General features: G+C 40.0%; 1 protein-coding gene across 5 annotated transcripts in view; it reads right to left on the reverse strand.

The window, feature by feature from the left end:
* RBFOX1 (RNA binding fox-1 homolog 1) overlaps positions 1-19,524 on the reverse strand; it is a 270,326-nt gene that overhangs the window by 132,230 nt on the left and 118,572 nt on the right. For all 5 annotated transcript variants that reach the window (XM_075515196.1, XM_075515194.1, XM_075515198.1 and 2 more), the window contains exon 2: positions 13,251-13,493. In XM_075515196.1, coding sequence (XP_075371311.1) covers positions 13,251-13,493 — 243 coding nt within the window. The remainder of the gene's footprint in view (positions 1-13,250; positions 13,494-19,524) is intronic.

The following is a 19,524-nucleotide window of genomic DNA, read 5'->3' on the forward strand; positions in this document are numbered from 1 at the left end:
ATTGCCACATATATGTAGGATTAATTCAAGACAGAACAAAACCAGGTTACTCTCTTACTTATCCCTTCATCTGGAATTTCTACCTATTTCTACAATTAATTAATAAATTATTGGCCATTTAATGTCTAGAGCGGTGCAATTTAAAATGACCACCCAAATCTTTCTGCATATCACAGAAAGACCAAATACAGCATGATGTGCGTGCTAGACTCTTAGCTCAGTCTAATTCCTTTCCTGGTAAAGTTGGAAAGGAAGAACTTCTAACCATTTCCTGAATGAATATCTAGTTAACAAGAAAATTGTCCTCTATCTACTTCTGCCTGTGATGTGTATTTCACCCTGTCACGTCACTGGCAGACCATAAAGCAGCTTCAAACTTACAGATGGATTCAACTGCTTGCAGGTTAAGCCAAGACAGATCATCGTGCCTCGCTACTGTCTTTCTAATATTGATAAATAGCAAAGTTAAATGCTTGAATCAAGTCACTCTTTCATACTGACCCTAGAAAGGGAACAGATTAAGCAGGGAGAAGTGGTAAGCAAGCCCACACATGAGTAACATTTAATTAAAGTAATTCTGTGGGTAGGTAGGTGGGTGTGTGGGAAAGCTGAAGAGAGAGGTGTGTGGGAGAGGAATGGAAACTTGAGAGTATAAACAGCATTTGAAAAAAATATTTTCAGGGTTGGGTTAGGGTGTAATAAGCCACTAAGCCATCCTTAAGTGAGACCCACATGTAGTCATGCAGGAGAGTAAGTTTAGCTCTTGTGTAACCCTGGGCAAAGACTGTCACATGAATAGAAACTCAGTCTTATGATTTAAGGAAGAAGAGAGGAAGCCAATACGAATGATCTTCATAGCTTTTAACTACAAACCTTGTTAGTTTTCCATCTGCCTGTGCTACCTGACCATTCTGATCTCTCTGCTGGAGAGCCAGTTTCTTGCAAGCAAGGACCTAAGGATATTGCTGGCTAACCAAGAAGTTACAAACATATTCTCCTCGTGCCATTGCACGAAGTACTCCAGGCAATATACAAGTTTATATTGCAATTACAAAGAGTTGGTGCAGGGAGGAATCGACAACTTCTGATGAAGTTGCAAACCATTAACTACCATTTGCATGCCAATTACAAGAGAATGGAAAACATCATTAGTCCTAACCTAGCACAGCCACTCCTGTATTTAGTGAAAATGAGAGCTAATTTTCACCAAAAAAATCCCCCCTGTAAGGATCAATTTTAATTACCATTTTAGAATGTGAAGCAAAGATGCAGAAGGTCAAATACAAAGTAAGTTGTAATTAGCTGTTTCATCATACCAAGATGCCTTTGAAATTTATGCTCAGTTTATTCAGCAAAATGTGCAACAAATGTTTTTCTCAATGCATCAGAACCCGAAGTACAGCCAAAGCATTTGGATGCCACGGCTACTTAGACTGCATAGAGAAAAGAAAAAGTCAATAATGTAACATGTAAATGAATTGGTATGGAGAAATAAAGAGCCCAAGAGACAATACAAAGTACAAGAAAACTCAAAAAACCAATATTGTTAACTCTTTCAGGGCCAAGCAGGAAGAAAATCTTAAATTGTTTAATTGGTCAATTAAACTTGGTACATCAGAAATTAATTGGTAATGCTTTTTAGAAGAAACTTTTCAAGTTGGAGTAATATGACTATATCTCTGGTTGACAATGTGATTGAAAAGACCTCTGCAATGTTTTGTGCGTTAAATCTGCCTTAGAGTTGGCTGGAATTACCTGCTCAAGTGATCTAACTTGAGCAGGTGGGCAACTGTTAGTCTGCCCACAATGAACATTCTTCACTCTGAGGGTGGTGAGGCACTGGAACAGGTTGCCCAGAGAAGCTGTGGATGCCCCATCCCTGGAAGTGTTCAAGGCCAGGCTGGATGGGGCTTTGAGCAACCTGGTCTAGTGGAAGGTGTCCCTGCCCTTGGCAGGGGGGGTTGGAACTAGATGATCTTTAAGGTCCTTTCCAACCCAAACCATTCTATGATTCTATGATTCAGAGGGGTATTCAATGGCATTCAGCTAATTTATTTGAGTAAACATGACTAGAGATGACAGAGCGTAATTGCTCTCTTTATCCCTGGGTGGGGTTTTTTTCTGTTTTGGAGAGGAGCTTCAGCTTTACTACGTCACCAATTTCAAGCACTCAAAAATCATGAGAGGAAGTTAAAATCACAATATCTCAAAACCCCCAGAATAATAATTTTTGTGTCTTCTGTTTCAATATCACATTTGCAATCCCTTCTTGCTATGAGAATCAAATGGAAAAGGAAGCTGAGGTGATACCTAAACCACAAGGATCAGTTACTGAGATTTCAGAGGAACACAAGGCACGCTGATATGCACGCAGTGGCACAATTAGCTGGCAGTGTAACAGCTGCTCTCCTCGCACTGGATACCCACTCACAGAATGACAAGTACGTTCTGGGCACAAAGCCTAAGTTAACTTAGCAACACGGGAAAAAAGGTGGTTATCTTCTCACCAAGCAAAACAACTAAGTATACAAACAGGAGCTTTATAAACGCTATCATAAAAAACAGTCGGTTTAAGGTCTGTGTAGCCTTGAGAAGAATCTATTTTAGAGCATGCACTGACACATACAGCTGCTAAAGTGAGCAATATGTTCCTGCTATTCCTTAGCATAAGCAAAGAAATACATGTGGGGCATAGTTACAAAGTTTGCACGCAGGGCTCTCAGCAAGGAAGCCTCTTAGAAGTAATAATGCCGATGATCACAAGTCATTACTGTGCCTTACCAAACTAGCACAGCATTATGTTATCTATTTGGGATGTCAGTTTTGATCTCTTCACTATAGAGTAGGAGCTGGACCAGGTTGCTTGCTTCTGCAGCTCTGAAGCACTCGGGGTCTTGAAACAAGCTCCTGAAATATGTTTTTTAAGTAGCATTTGGGACCAAATAGAATAGGTAGTATAACTGAAATAGCATACCATGCTGATACAATAGCCTGCACCAGCAGGGTATGATTTAGATGAATAAACACTGCTGTAACAATTGTCAAAGTATTATCAACTATCTAGCATACCGGTGGCAAACATCTATAGACAAAAATATGGAACTGAAATAGAATAAAAACTGGGTCATTGATAGCAGCTGGGGAAAAAAAAAAATATCCATGGGGAAATCTGACTTGCAAGACATCCACTTCATGGTGAAAAGTTCCTAGCTCCTCCGCAGGGGGAGCGCAGTCCTCCGAGTGCCACTGTTTAAAGAAACGATTGACATGGTTATCTGCACTGTAATTCTGCTCTGCATGCTTTCCAGACAGAACTACACACAGAGGCAAGCCAGTCACTTTTTCTTCCCAAGCCACAAGAGGCAGTTCCAGGATCTGCGTTCCAGGTGCGCTATGCAAACCTACTAGGCAAAAGGAGAATATTCAGAGACAAGGATAACACCAGCTGAGCTCAGCAGCACTGAAAAGCGTCCCACTCACTATGCATATACTTGGTATGCTGGACTTCAAGGAGGTTTACCTCAAGGCTAACAAGCACAACCACAGTTACACGACGAACCAGCAAACTACAGAGAACTTTGTTTTAAACATCTCTACTTCAACGACACACTGTTGTAAGGACAATTGGTGGACACCTCTAAACCAAGTAGGATATAGCCCACTGTTTAATATGGAACAGAATTTCTTGAAACTGCTCATGTATCACACACTCCCAGGAGATGGACAGACCAGGAATAAAATAGCAGGAGACAAGGAGGAGAAGAATGAAGCATTAGGGAGAAAAGAAAGGAAAAAAAAAAATCACTTACACCAGTAACTTACATAAAGAAGAGAGCAGGAAAAAGAGCTAATAAAAAATAGAAATATGCTGCAGAGAGCTGCAGTAACAGTCTCCCACCTGCAGGTTTAGACAATGCACTAAATCACTTCACTATATATGCTTGCGACCGTCAGTTTTCTTACCCAAATTAAAAAGCGCAACAGAGAAATCAGTACCAAAAAAAAAAAAAAAAAGCAAAGGTTGTACATCTTTCTCTTCCCCAAAACAACCAAGTCCAACATGGTAAATAATTTTTCAGTCTAGAGTATCACTAAGCCTTCCCAAATCCTTAGATGAAGAGATGGCCTATGCAGCATGACTAAAGAATGCACAAACCTAGGCATAATAAACAGCAAGAAAAGAAACCATCAAACTTACAAACCATTACATCTCAAAGAATATACAAAATTTCAAGGTAAAGCAGAGCAACTGTAACAACAGACATCTAGTATCTAATATATCAATTATTTTCACACAGAAGAGTTTCAAGTTCAATGGATGCTACAGGAGGAATTTTGGTAGTAATCAATCTGAAATTTAGTCGTAACAGAGGAGTTATGTAAAAAATACCTCATCATCTTCAGTGATCACAGACAACCCACACCTCTGCACTACATGTCTTCTACAGGGCTTCAGCAGCACTGCATCCACTAATGCCATGCTGGGTATTGATTCAGAACCACCTTAGACAGAAAAGCTCTATGCACTGAATCACCAACACTCCTCCAAGTAAACTGCATTTTCCCTCGAGGATTGTATTCTGAGCACACAACTTATCAAGGCTTTTCAGCTTGTGAAATCTGGTGAAGTCACAGTCCACGGCAGAAAGACTGCACAATGACCTCAAGTTTCCTCTAATACAAAAGCAGACTTAAGTTTAGAGCAGAATATTTTTTATACGCACACATATACACATAAAACACAGAACTTTATTACACTCAGTTTTTACCTGATGATGATATTTACTTCCATTATTAGTATAATATACTTAGAATAGGAAACACTAGAGAAACCACATTTACTTTACTATTACCTGCTTTCTTACACATGCCCGGTTAACGCCCTTTGTATTTAGATACTCATCTCCCACTGACACCAACAGAAGTCATGCATAAATTGAACAGGCAAAAATTGATCAAGCTGTACTCCCAGAATATATATGTACAATATGTTTGCATATATATATGTACACAGGTAAAAGGTGATTTCGTTTCATAGAATGATCAAATGTCTTACTTAAAAATCCTTTAAAATATGTAACTATGTAACATAACACTCAAACCCACTCTGCAAAATCGTCAGACATGTTAGTTTTACCATAACTTTGTAACACACTTATCATTGATCCATCCTTCTTGAAAGAAGCAATTTACTATTTTTGTTAATGACTAAAAGCACATGTGATGCTATGCAACTTCAAAAGTCTACCAGTGCTTAAATAACCCAGTTCTGGATGAGTATAGATTATGCGTATACTCAGATGGACTACTTCCTTGAATAAAGTTAAACAAACATATTGACCCAGAAAGATGAAAACCGTATTATTCAGAGAAGACTCAAAGTAACTTTTGACAGTATTTTATTACCTACAGATGATTTCATATTATTTCATATTATTTCAGCTCATAATTTCATATTATTTCATATTATATCATCCTGTCTTAAAACATTTACTTCCCTTTCATCCTGTACATTTTCTCTCTCATTGCATCAAAATACAAAGTTAGCAATCCCTATACATACAATCTAAGCACCTCTTATGACCAATACTTACCCTAACAGAATACTGTTTTACACTATTTTATCAAAATGATAGATTAAAAATTTTCACTAGCAAATACACTTTTGGAAGTACAAGAGCATTTCTAATCCCACATCTTCACTGCTAAATGAACGTCCATTAAATTATATTTGAATTAGTTAAGCGTAACATGCAGAAAAGTAAAATCTTAACAATATCAGAACATTCTGTACTCCTTAACTGCAATTTTCGAAGTGCTTGTTAGTCAATTCGAGCAAAAGCAAGCAAGAAAATATTCTTTCTTAACTGCAAAGAACTTTGGAATTAAACTAAGAGAGAAGTGTAAGGAAAATGGCATGGCGTTTGACAGGGTAGATGCCCAGCCAGTAGATGCTAGTTGGATGTCCACAGAAAGTCAGTGCTACAAACGACAAAAGATACCCAGAGCAGTATATTCAGATATTATGCATGGTCCCTGGAGAAGCTCAAGGTATGAAAGGGTTCCTGCAATGTTTTGTTATAAAAAGTAAAATCCAAGAGGAAAAAAAGGATCCCTTCATATTAAGTTCTCAACAAAATATTTTAGTGTTAATCAAAGAAAAGCATACATTCTCTTCTGATCAGATTTGTCTGCTTTCATAGCATATAGAAAATACTGTATGTTCTGGAAGGCTGTATTCATTAATGTCCCACACCAACTCAAGGTCAGTTTAAAGCACTGTCTTTTTGGCTTGGTAGTACTTTACACCTGTTTTAAAAGGCTCTGAATGACCAAAGACACCACAGGAAACCTTTACTAGAGCCTATAGAGTCTACTCATAAGGAAATCAAGTCTACAGACTTTCTATATTAATAGCACTCTACGGTGTACAAAATTGCAAACCTGTAATAAAACGGATGATTGGAATCTTGTTCAGTTTGCAGCAAATGGGGATACCGACAGAGGTTACAGCTGGGCCAGGATCACACTCTGTGTTGCAGTAAAGGATTCAAGAGAAGTTGTGTGGAACCTATTTATTTTTATCTTTATTGGGGTTTAGGTTGCACTAGATGCAATGTGAGCTCTAGCTTCAGTGTATGATTCTTTCAGAGAAAAAGAAAGAAACTGGGACATACAGAGAAAGCCAGGGTATGTGTCTAGCCTCAGCGTGGATTAAGTCCTTCAAGGATGAGGTTAAGTCACTTCCCGTAGTAGTTCTACAAATTAGGTAATTGCCCTGCAGTTTATTAGCTTCATATTTCAAAATTTTAGTGGTATATCCAGCTTCACATGTACATAAATATGCATGTGAACAAGAAAATTCAAAAACTGGTCTTGCCTCCAACAGCTTGTCTAATCTACATTAATCACAACAGTATTCTTTTGTGAATGATTGATCAATTGAGTATTCTTTTAAATGCATATAATACAGCTTACTGAAAGGAAACTATGTAAAAACATTGGAACCTACGAAACAAATGCCACTATGTCCTCATATCAGTTACACTTAAAATCAAGAAGGATTACAGAGCCCTGGGAGCAGCAGTAAGGGACTCTGGGGCACCAGTAGTTTTTTCACCAACCCTCTCAGTCAAAGGGAAGGGGTTTGAAAGGGCCAGTTGAATCTGGCGAATCAACAAATGGTTACAGGACTGGTGCCACAGCCAGGGGTTCGGCTACTTAGACCATGGGACTCACTTTGAGAAACCTGGTCTACCTGGGGGCTGTTGGGGTCCATCTGTCAGAGAAGGGGAAGAGCATCTTCGGTCATAGGCTTGCCAAGCTGGTGAAGAGGGCTTTAAACTAAAGTTGCTGGGGGAGGGAAACCTCAACCCATCCCACTCCTACCAGTTTGATGCCAGTGCCAGCAATAGATGCCCAGAGCCTGGAGAAGGATCACAGGTCAGCAGGAGAGCACCTGAAGAGCAGCACAAAGGAATTCCAGCTGCTCCAGCCAGTAAGTCAGCTTCACCGGGGGCCCAGCTTAAATGCCTCTATGCAAACATACGTATCGTGGGGAATAAACAAGAGGAGTTAGACACATGCGCACGCCTGCAGGGCTATGATCTTATTGGCATCACGGAGATGTGGTGGGATGGCTCCTATGACTGGAGCGTTGGAACGGAAGGATACAGTCTCTTTAGGAAGGACAGGCAGGGGAGATGAGGAGGGGGTGTCACCCTCTATGTCAATGACCAGCTGGAGTGCATGGAGCTCCACCTGGGGATGGATGAGGAGCTGACCAAGAGCTTATGGGTCAGGATTAAAGGGAGGGCAGGACAGGTGACATTATAGTGGGGGTCTTCTACAGGCCACCTGACCAGGAAGACCAAATGGATGAGGCCCTCTATAGACAGATAGGAGCAGCCTCACGCTCACAAGCCCTGGTCCTCATGGGAGACTTCAACCACCCCGATATCTGTTGGAGGAGCAACACAGCAGGACATAAGCAATCTGGGAGGTTCCTGGAATGTGTTGATGATAACTTCCTTCTCCAAGTGACAGGGGAGCCAATGAGGAGAGGTGCTATGCTGGACCTTGTTCTCACCAACAAGGAGGGGCTGGTGGGGAATGTGAAGCCCAAGGGCAGCCTTGGCCGCAGTGACCATGAAATGGTGGAGTTCAAGATCCTTAGGGCAGCGAGGAGGGCGCACAGCAAGCTCACTACCCTGGACTTCAGGAGAGAAGACTTTGGTCTCTTCAGGGATCTGCTTGGTACAGTACCATGGGATGAAGCCCTGGAGGGAAGAGGGGCCCAAGCAAGCTGGTCAATATTCAAGGATCACCTCCTCCGAGCTCAGGATTGATGCATCCCAACAAAGAGGAAGTCAGGCAAAAATGCCAGGAGGCCTGCGTGGATGAACAAGGAGCTCCTGGGCAAACTCAAACACAAAAAGGATGCCTACAGAGGGTGGAAGCAAGGACAGGTAGCCTGGGAGGAATACAGAGAAATTGTCCGAGCAGCCAGGGGATCAGGTTAAGAAAGCTAAAGCCCTGATAGAATTACACATGTGGCCAGGGATGTCAAGGGCAACAAGAAAAGCTTCTATAGGTATGTCAGTGATAAAAGGAAGACTAGGGAAAATGTGGGCCCTCTCCGGAAGGAAACAGGAGACCTGGTTACCTGGGATATGGAGAAAGCTGAGGTACTCAATGACTTTTTTGCCTCAGTCTTCACCGGCAAGTGCTGGAACCACACCGCCCAAGTCGCAGAAGGGAAAGGCAGGGACTGGGAGAATGAAGAACCACCCACTGCAGGGGAAGATCAGGTTCAAGACCATCTAAGGAACCTGAAGGTGCACAAGTCCATGGGGCCTGATGAGATGCATCCGCAGGTCCTGAGGGAACTGGTGGATGAAGTTGCTAAGTCACTATCCATCATATTTGAGAAGTTGTGGCAGTCCGGTGAAGTTCCCACTGACTGGAAAAGGGGAAACATAACCCCCATTTTTGAAAAGGGAAAAAAGGGAGACCTGGGGAACTACAGATCAGTCAGTCTCACCTCTGTGCCTGGCAAGATCATGGAGCAGACCCTCCTGGAAACTATACTAAGGCACATGGAAAATAAGGAGGTGGTTGGTGACAGCCAACATGGCTTCACTAAGGGCAAACCACAACTAACAAATTTGGTGGCCTTCTATGATGGGGTTACAGTGTTGGTGGATAAGGGAAGAGCAACTGACGTCATCTACCTGGACTTGTGCAAAGCATTTGACACTGTCCTGCACGACACCCTTGTCTCTGAATTGGAGAGACATGGATTTGACAGATGGACCACTCAGTGGATAAGGAATTGGCTGTATGGGCGCACTCAAAGAGTAGCGGTCAACAGCTCCATGTCCAAGTGGAGACCAGAGACAAGTGGCATTCCTCAGGGGTCGGTATTGGGACTGGCGCTGTTTAATATCTTTGTTGGCCACATGGACAGCAGGATTGAGTGCACCCTCAGCAAGTTTGCCAACAACACCAAGCTGTATGGTGCAGTCAACACGCTGGAGGGAAGGGATACCATCCAGAGGGACCTTGACAGGCTTGAGAGGTGGGTCCGTGCGAATCTCATGAAGTTCAACAAGGTCAAGTGCAAGGTCCTGCACATGGGTCAGGGCAATCCCAAGCACAAATACAGGCTGGGCGGAGAATGGATTGAGAGCAGCCCTGAGGAGAAGGACTTGGGAGTGTTGGCTGATGAGAAGCTCAACATGACCTGGCAATGTGCGCTTGCAGCCCAGAAAGCCAACTGTATCCTGGGCTGCATCAAAAGAAGCGTGACCAGCAGGTCAAGGGAGGTGATTCTCACCCCTCTACTCCACTCTTGTGAGACCCCACCTGGAGTACTGTGTCCAGCTCTGGGGCCCCCAGCATAAGAAGGACATGGACCTGTTGGAGTGAGTCCAGAGGAGGGCCACGAAGATGATGAGAGGGCTGGAGCACCTCTCCTATGAAGACAGGCTGAGAGAGTTGGGGTTGTTCAGCCTGGAGAAGAGAAGGCTCCGGGGAGACCTTATAGCAGCCCTCCAGTACCTGAAGGGGCCTACAAGAAAGCTGGAGAGGGACTTTTTACAAGGGCTTGTAGTGATAGGACAAGGGGTAATGGCTTTAAACTGAAAGAGGGTGGTAGATTTAGATAAGATATAAGGAAGAAATTCTTCACTATGAGGGTGGTGAGGCACTGGAACAGGTTGCCCAGAGAAGTTGTGGATGCCCCAACCCTGGAAGTGTTTGAGGCCAGGCTGGATGGGGCTTTGAGCAACCTGGTCTAGTGGAAGGTGTTCCTGCCCTTGGCGGGGGGGGGGGGGTTGGAACTAAATGATCTTTAAGTCCAACCCTTCCATCCCAAAACATTCTATGATTCTATGATTCTTTAAGACTGGAAACCAACTATTCAGAGAGCTAGCAGGAACTGGAAAGAAACATAATTTTTTTCCTTCAACAATAAAGACCACATGGAGTTACAATGTTGACACAGTGCTATTGAAACTCTATTTCATAGTAAAAACACGTATTATTAAACCTACAGAGAGATGTACACAGCTGGACCCTCATAATATCACAAAGCCCATGTCAAATCTGCCAAATGTGCATATACCTATTTATAATGTCTCTTCAATGTCTTAAGTGCAATGCTAATGAGACACAGCATAACAGATTCTAGATCTTGGTACCCATAATTAAATTGTGCAAACAATCTTTGACTGTAAATTTGTAAAACTAACTGGTGAGTAATATGTTAAATGTCAAGGCTACTTTGAACAATGTAGATCCATAGATACACACTTCTTGTAAACTTGTATTTTCAGTGCATTTTTCTCCAGGGAGGGATAGTATCCACAACTTTCAATATAACATTGCAATTTAGAATTATTTTTTTTTTAAAAGAAAACAAAACATAACAAAACTTTCTCAAAAATACCCTAAAGTCAAAAGTAAGGAAATCTAATTCTTTATAAACAGCATGGGAGCTACTTCAAAAAGTTATGCGCATTCCTCTGTAAGAAACAGGAAGGCAAGAAAAGGATCCATAATAAAAAGAGCAAGTAGCTATACTATACTCCCCAAACACAGAAGGTTAGTGGAATTGAAGTGTTATTCTTCAGAGAATGGAAGTTCACTCCAAGCGGAACCAGAAGGGAGAAAGTGTATGACAGGTAAAACACAAGTTGGATATTAGGAAGGCAAAGGAAATAAGAGTAGATAGCAAAGGATCCAAAAACAAATAACAATAAAGCCTATTAGTATATCAGAAGCAGGAACTTTCAAGGGAGTCACTGGATTTGCTAGAGCTGGGATTGAATAGAGCACTTGAAGAAGATAAGGGCTATTGCTGACAATCCAAATTATTTCTTTTCATCAGCCTTTACCATGGAAGATGGTGGAAAAACACATACCTGACTTTTCTGATAAAGAGACTAACACTTCTTCAAACTGAAAAATCAAAAAGGGGTGAGGAAACACAATAAATTGAAAGCAATGAATGATGAGGGATGAGCTCCTGTCCCACGCGCATCAACAGGCGTTTTACCGTTGATTTTAGCACGGACAGCCTTTTACGTCAGAACTGAATGGCAAACAGACCGACAGTTTCAAAATAGGAAAAGGCTGAGCTGGGCATCACAGCGGACTGTTCAGTGTGCAGCAGTGGTCAAAAGAGCAAGCAAAATAGTAGAATATAAAAAGAATGAGACAGGGACAGTAGGAAAGACTATATATTTAGTCAATAGCCAATCTCTTCTGGAGTATCCATTCAGCTTAGGGTTCCTGCTCTAAACTAATGACAGTGGCATATGACAAGAGTTTGACAACAATTAAAAATGATTATGGAAGAAAATTTAAAAAGCTGGAAAGAACCAGGAAGTTAACTTAGCAAAGAGATGAATAAGAGGGGACACTGCAGAGCTGCAAAGAATACCATGAGATATAGATAAAAAGGATGCTCTTCAACTTAAACTTTCTCACGCTACTAGAGCAAAGGGCCAATCAGGGCAATAAAAAGTTACCAAGTCAAAACTAAAAGGACTGAAACATTTTACTGCATAAGCCACAAAACTGTGTAATTAATTCACAAGGACATCTCCATGATAATAGCAAGGAATATCCTTTTGTGCTTTTGCTATTGCTATTGCTTTTCTTGCTTGTTCATACCCATATAAAGAAATTAGTGACATGGCAATAAACATAAATCTTCAGAACAACTCTTTTAAGGGAACACGCTTTCCCTTTCCTCTTGCCCTAATGCATGAAACTTTTCAGGTTGGATATATGCCAGGGGAGGAACGGGAGGTAAGAGGAGGTATGGAGCATGGTTGCGGCAAGGACGAGGACAGCTAGTAGAGACGTTTCAAGCGCATGCTCAAATTGCAGTGTGCTGTCTGTTCTCTGCTAGATTCTACACATGTAACGCAGGTGGTTGATGGCTCAGAAATCTGCCAGCTGTTGGCACTGGATATATTGGGTCCCAATCTAGAATTAAGACAGAAGCACTAAACTACCAGTGTGTGAAATTTGTGACTTAAATTACAAGGTAGGGCCATCCAAAGAGTCTCTTGCATAATTCATGACACTTCAGAACTTCATATATAAATCAAATAGAAGGAAAAAGTCTATCATTTCTGCTCTGTTGAGCACAGATCCACACACAACTTTGGTAATGGCTGCACAAACAAGCTCTCTAGAAAACACAGTATTACAGACATGCTCTTCACAATACTCATTCACGCGGTTCCGCAAGTAATTTCGATACGGTATCATTCAATGAACACTTCTATGAAAAACTACTCAGAAGTGTCAAAAATACAGAGATCATTAAAAATAACAAAATGAGTCTGGTTTGGTTTGGTTTGGTTTGGTTTTTTTTCCCCAAATGAATGCTTACACACACTCTTTTGCAATGTTTTTCCATATTGGACTTAGTCAAACTTTATTGTATGATTCATGAGCTTGCTATTAATCATTTTGTGTGTCTAACACTGTAGAAAAGGAAACTAGAGATTCTACAAAGCTCCCACACTTACTAAGAGGCTCCAAAAGCAGCAAAATTATATTCTGCAAGTTCAATGACAAACTCTGACAGACTTTCAACCTTGAAATGGTGAGTAAACCTAACAGAAATGAAGTGCAAAACTATTAAGTGTAACATAAGAATAAATGTTATCCATAAATACACATGTAACTGGAAACATACTGCTTTAGGAATAGCTGAAACCTTGACTTACTGTGGCTGTGCCGGAGACAGTTTGTGCATTTGTGTCAGCTGCACTCTGTTCAGAGTGTGTCTGAGCAGGAGGGTACATGTTTAACGTGTGCTCTGGAACAGTGGTTTGGCCTGTGTAGTCTGGAGCTGGATGAGGATGTGGGGCTGTGTATTCTGCAGGGATACCATTCTGAGGTGGAGCAAACTGGGCTGAGGCATAAGGCTGTGCCATTGTGTCAGGAGGTGCTGTAGCTTCCTGATTACCCTGTAAAAATCAAAGGAGAAAAAAGGAAGAAGAAATGTGGGGTGAGATAAAATAAGCAAAGATCCTGCACACGTAACACAGAAAGTGATGGTAGCGTTCTGCTAAGCTTGCTGGCCTGAAAAGAGCACAATGGTTGTTTCCTGAGGAGCAAATTTCTTATCTGAATTAAATCCATTTTGCTAACCCTATGAAATCTTAGTGTAATTAGACAAACAAACCTGCTATTCTCTGGATAATTGTAGACTATTCTTTAACTGGGAAAGGTCAGTGAAGTCTACCTGAACTAATGCCCCAACTCAGACAGTGAAGAGGGACAAAGCTCAGTTTATTCCAAAAGCTACTGAGCACAACTGCCAATACAGAGCTCTGATGAGGTTAGCCCACGGTCCGTGGGCCATTCTGACTTGCCATTTGCAGAACGCAGTATATGCAACCCACACACAGAGCAGGATTTGGGTGTGTACTGTTAATGTAACCATATACGGAAAATATTTATATGAAATGCTCTATGAGATATTCGGAAATACTTTGAGGTACACTGTATTGAGCAACTGCATGCCCAAATGCAAAAAAATAATGAGATCCAATAAAAATATTAAACATTTGAATCTAAAAATGCATCAGTCCAAAATCTTAAGTTAACATAAAAGAAAAATTCTGTGTTGTACGCTGTCAAAAGAAATAGATTTAAGAACTTTAAAGGCTTTACATTTGAAGAAAATAGTATTTCATTTCCATATTACAATAAGCCTATACAATTAAAAACAAATGCCCTCATCTCTTTATAGATAGATCCACCTTTGTGTTTGATATAATAAAGGATAGTCGAGCATGTTAACTTATCAGAGACTTCTGACTAAATGCTCTGGTCATACCAAATAGTAATAATTCTAGGGGAGGAAATGTACAGAACAATCTTTCAGAACCTATATAAAAGATATCCAAAACATGATGCTGCAGATGACACAGCATCAGAGGCCATTAATACAGGGACTATCCCAAATGCAAATGAGCTGATTTGCAAGATAAAATTATCCCTTTAAATATCAAGTAATGTAAAAATGAATATTTGAGTAAAACTTTAATTAGTTTTTGAAATACTCTGTCATTTTCCCACCAAAGCACGTACAAGTACCTGCTCAGGACTATTGTAGGGATTTTGCTTATTTGTACTCATCAGTCCTTGATTGCCTAATTTCAAAATAGGCTGGATGAATAAATGACATTCTTTTGCACTTCGTACTTAGGGACATTTCCAGCCAATTTCAACTAATTCAAGACATCAGTTCTCTTACCTGAACTGGTCCTAAACTCAAGAGCTTTTAAGAATTTGCAAAATCACAGCACAGGAATAAGCCTTGGTACATGGCAGGCTAAGAAGGGAAAATTAAATTTTCCTTTGTAAAAGGCATTCAGTGTGTCCTAAAAAATTAAAACTTTATATCAGCAATCAAACCCTCCCTAGTTTTAATCCCATCTTTGCTACTATTTTAGTGTATAGCCTTGAGCAAGTAGTTTACATTGCTTCATTCAACCATCTTTAAAATGAAAACAGTGACATTTACCTGCTTCGCAGGGTTAAGCCAGTAAGTTCCATTTGCATACATGTACAATCATTCCAAGGTTATTGCTGCATGGAAACTTGCCCTGTTTAAATTTCAGTGGAGGTTAAAAACTCTTCTAAATGTATACTTATACCTCGTTACATTAGAACGGCAAGGTTCCTTTCTTATTTCTTTCATCTAATATTTTCACTATTTAAAAAAACCCAGGTGAAGTAAAAACCAGCCATGACTCGATTATACCAGAGACATGTATTAAATGTTAAAGAAGTATTTTTTAAATTTGTGGGGGAGGCAGGGGACCATAAAATTTTTAATCAACTGTTTCAGAAAGGACTTCAGCCAGCAAGTGGCAAGAATGAACAACAGCAAATGGAACTTGTGCCTATATAAGCATTTTCACTGGGCTGCCTTTGAAACACAGTAGCTGGTTACTGCTGGTCCTTAAGCTATTCCTTCATGTCAGATGCTAAACATGGCATTAGAGTCAGCAGCTGTTAAAAAAGAACAATAATGGCAACAAAGGGACCAAGGGCTAATGTCCAGGTGCGTTTGATCTAAAGGTTTTTATACTACCTTGAGTCCTAAGCCAGATGTTGCTGAGACCCCCACTGTTTCTCATTAACATTGACAGCAGTTCCATGAGACCCTAATTGATATTCAAAGCATTCACACTTAGTGCTAATTACAGCTAATATTTAATTAAGAGGGTTGAATTTTTATATTATTTTTACCAGCAATTCCAAACGATTCACTTTTTAGATTATCGTAAAATGGCAAACTGCTTTGGCAATTCCAGCACCTTCACATTGCTGAGACTCTGCTACCTCTTTCATTAGACTTGTTAAGCTGAGGTCTGTATCACTTGTTTAGAACTGAGACCCCATTAGTAAGTAAAAAAGGAAGGGTCAGGGGTTTGTTTTCTTAAAATCAGTGTCTAGTGTAGCCTTTCCTAGCCTTTAAAATTAGTGTGAATTTGTGATTCACAATTAATTCAATAGACACAGTATTACAATGTAGTATAAAAGCATGTACGTACAAACATGTTCTTTACTACTTATATGGGTATCAAGCCAATAGCTTATTGTTTAGAATATGAATTTATATCAAGAACAATGCAGTGTCAACTAACACACATTTGTATATACAAGCGGTTGATGGAAACCCCAGACTATACAAAAGTCAGATATATTTGAATAGATTTTAAATAACCAAAAAGTCTTTAAATATAATCACCTAAAATGTCCCTTTATTGTGCCCTTTAAAGTACAGTGACCTAAAATGAATAAGGGAAATAATAGATCTAATGCATTAAGCTGAAAATATGAAATGGCCCTCAAAGCAACAGGAAATATTGATCCCAAATTAGCCTATGTACTCAGGTATTAGAGTAATCTGAAAACTGCAGATGACAGTACACAGACATCGCTTAATACAACCTAGGCATGAGAGGCTAAACAGAAGTTGTCCCTTCAGACTCAGTTCCAAGTATCTTTAAGATTAAATGACCCCTTAATGCTCACTTTGTGCATGGTTTTTAATAAAGTAGTTGTTGGCAACAGAAAGAAGAACAAAGGATGGCAGACAGTCAGGCTCTGCTAAATGTTCTGGCCTGAGTTTTAATGAAAACCACATTTCAACTGAAAAATATGCTTTACGTGGCAGTGTATAAAATCAAATTTATTGCCTTCTGGTTAAATGTTGAACTTTAAAGAACAAAGAAGGAAAGCATTCCGGTGATGCAGGTAAGTGAATTTGCTCCTATTCCATATATATTACTCTACTTGAAGAAAAGCTTAGAATTTAAAATGCTGCTAGTATCTCAGATCTCAACATGCCTTTTCAGCATCTTCTGCTCTGAAAGGATTTCATAATTAAGAAATGCATGAAAAGTGTCAAAACATAATAAAGCAAGCTTGTTATGTTTGTACACAAAAGACAGAGCACAGAAAACATTACTTATGCAGTGTTCCTTTTTAAAAACACATTTGCAGCATAAAAATGTATTCAATGAAAACCTTTCTGCTTGCCTGCATTTTAAAGTCTAACTAACGGTTTATTGTTTGTTTTACTCTATTTTCTGTTTGGTGCATTTTGTTTCTTTGGCAAGAGATATTTCACATTTAGAGAAAGCCTCTCATACTGTAGTTAAATGAGCCAAACTCCATCATATCCTTAGGGCACGGAAACAAAGAAGAAAAATGCAACATTACTCCGTAAACCTGCTGGTTATAAGAACGGCTCAGTTAGATATATCAAGCACAGCAGAGATACATAATCACCGCCATAGTTTGCTCTCCTTCAGACTTAAGCAACAAAGCATGTATTAGAAGTCTTGCATGCAGTGGTGCAGCTGGTTATAAGAAATGCCCTGGCTTGACTAAAATCAAGAGTTTCAAGTGAAAATAAAAGTGAAAATACCTGCTGTACCATCCTGCTCCCTTTATTCTCCATAAACTTAGCAGCTGCTCTAGTCCCAGGCCATACAGCATCTGCCCAAAGCAAGCATCAATTATGGATGAGGGCGTGTGAGCAACGTAATGCGTGCATGAGTGTGGATGATAGGGGTGTTGAAGGAGGGGGAGCTAATGCAAGGCTTCCTGACCTCCCTCTCAACATCTGACTGCTCCCAAAACCTAATCCAGATGGGACTCTTTCAGTTTGCTGGGCCTCGCCCCATCAATCACAGCAGGCCACTCCTCTGTCTCCTGCTACTAGTTATAGAGTGCACCACTGAGCAGATGATTACACACAGAAGAAGAAAAAACACAGCTTGACTACATTAATAGCTGTTTAAAAAACATTAGAAATGTTACTATGTAAGTTGCCAGAAGCTGAACATTTTTGTTTTAAAATTAAGACAGCTGTATTCAAAGTTACAAAACCCCCTGAACTTCCAGTGCTTTGGCTTTTTGATAGCTACGACGTACAGCAACGTGTGTATTTCTATGTGATTAATTCGTCCTACATGTGGTAGAGTTAATACCAATAAGATTTCTATTTTAAAATTGCTGAACTCCACAAGTAAACCATCAATATTGAAGAAGCCTGTTTTAGATTAAATGTACTTCATCCTTCCATACAAATGAAATATTGTTTCCTTTTTTTGTTTCATTTCATGACATCCCTCTTGCTTAGCAGGGGAAATATTTCAGAAATGCTTCCAAGGTTTAGTTCTGTGAGGCACTTTAAGCAACTTAATGCTTCACTATTAAAGGAACTTTCCTAGATGTTCTGGAGGTAGTTTTAAAATTATTAAACTTTAATTAAATCATGTAATAAAGAAAAAAACAACCTAAGAAGATGCAGACAGCCCCAAAGAATACACGTTTATTGCCACTCTCTCGCAGACTGCCTACAGACACAAGAATTCAGAAACAGGGCAGACATGTAGCATGGGAATTATTCTTACAAATGTTCAAATTCTAAGGGGTGCGCAGAACAGCAGATAAACAGCCATCAATTCATCATTAAACTTATATTCCAGCCGAAGTATATTTGATTTCTTTAAAGCGGCAGTGTAATTCTTCCAGATTTGTTGCTGGCAATCCCCAATTAATGATAATAAAAGCAGCCACTTCAAATTTTTCAGAAGGAATCAGACATCCAACCACACTGGACCGATAATCACAACTGACTGACTCTGCGAGCTTTCTCTGTTGTAGCTTAATTATCTGACCAGGCCACTTGACTCAGATCATTTGCTTCTGCAATCATACAAAATGAATTCTCCAGCCACCTCTCTTTTTTGGAAGGTTCAGTACAGAGCCAAATTCAGATTTCATTTAAAAAACAATCTTGTTCCAAAAGAAGGGTATCCTCAAAAGTAAGAAAGATAAATGCAAAATAATTTCTTTTCAGAGAGCATAGGGGAAAAGGTAATCGTACATAAGCAAAAGAGAATTTCATTACTACCTTTGCAAGAAAGTACCATCTCTTTACTCCCATTACAGAGAAACATTTACTTTTGGCCCTCTTCACATATAACACACTGTATTCCAGTAAAAGTCCATGCTCTTGCTACTGCTACGTATACATTTGAAAACAAAATGTTCACTTTGTGTCAGTGCCTGAAGTATGGAACAGACTAAAAATGAAACATCACAACACCCTGCAAAGCAGGAAGGTTATATGCATTTACTTACATTTAACAGAAGGCGGCAAACAACTTACCAAAAACTAAGTCCTGGTCTGAATTCCTGCCTGCATTCAAGACCACGTAGCATTATGGATGTATAGATACATACGAAGAAAGCATTCCCTCTGACACCTTCATTCTTTCCAATTGTCACTGCTGAAACTTTCTACTACTATTGTGACGCTGTGATTTATTACACTAGCTTTCCTTGTCCTACATGACAATTCTTTCTCCTGCTATTTCCGATGGCCCAAATGGACATGACTCTGTCACACTGATTTGTTTTGCTTCCACATTACCACGTAAATCTTTCTTCTTTTTTAACATAAGT

This window comes from Mycteria americana, chromosome 12, assembly GCF_035582795.1.
Source record: "Mycteria americana isolate JAX WOST 10 ecotype Jacksonville Zoo and Gardens chromosome 12, USCA_MyAme_1.0, whole genome shotgun sequence".
NCBI lineage: Eukaryota > Metazoa > Chordata > Aves > Ciconiiformes > Ciconiidae > Mycteria > Mycteria americana.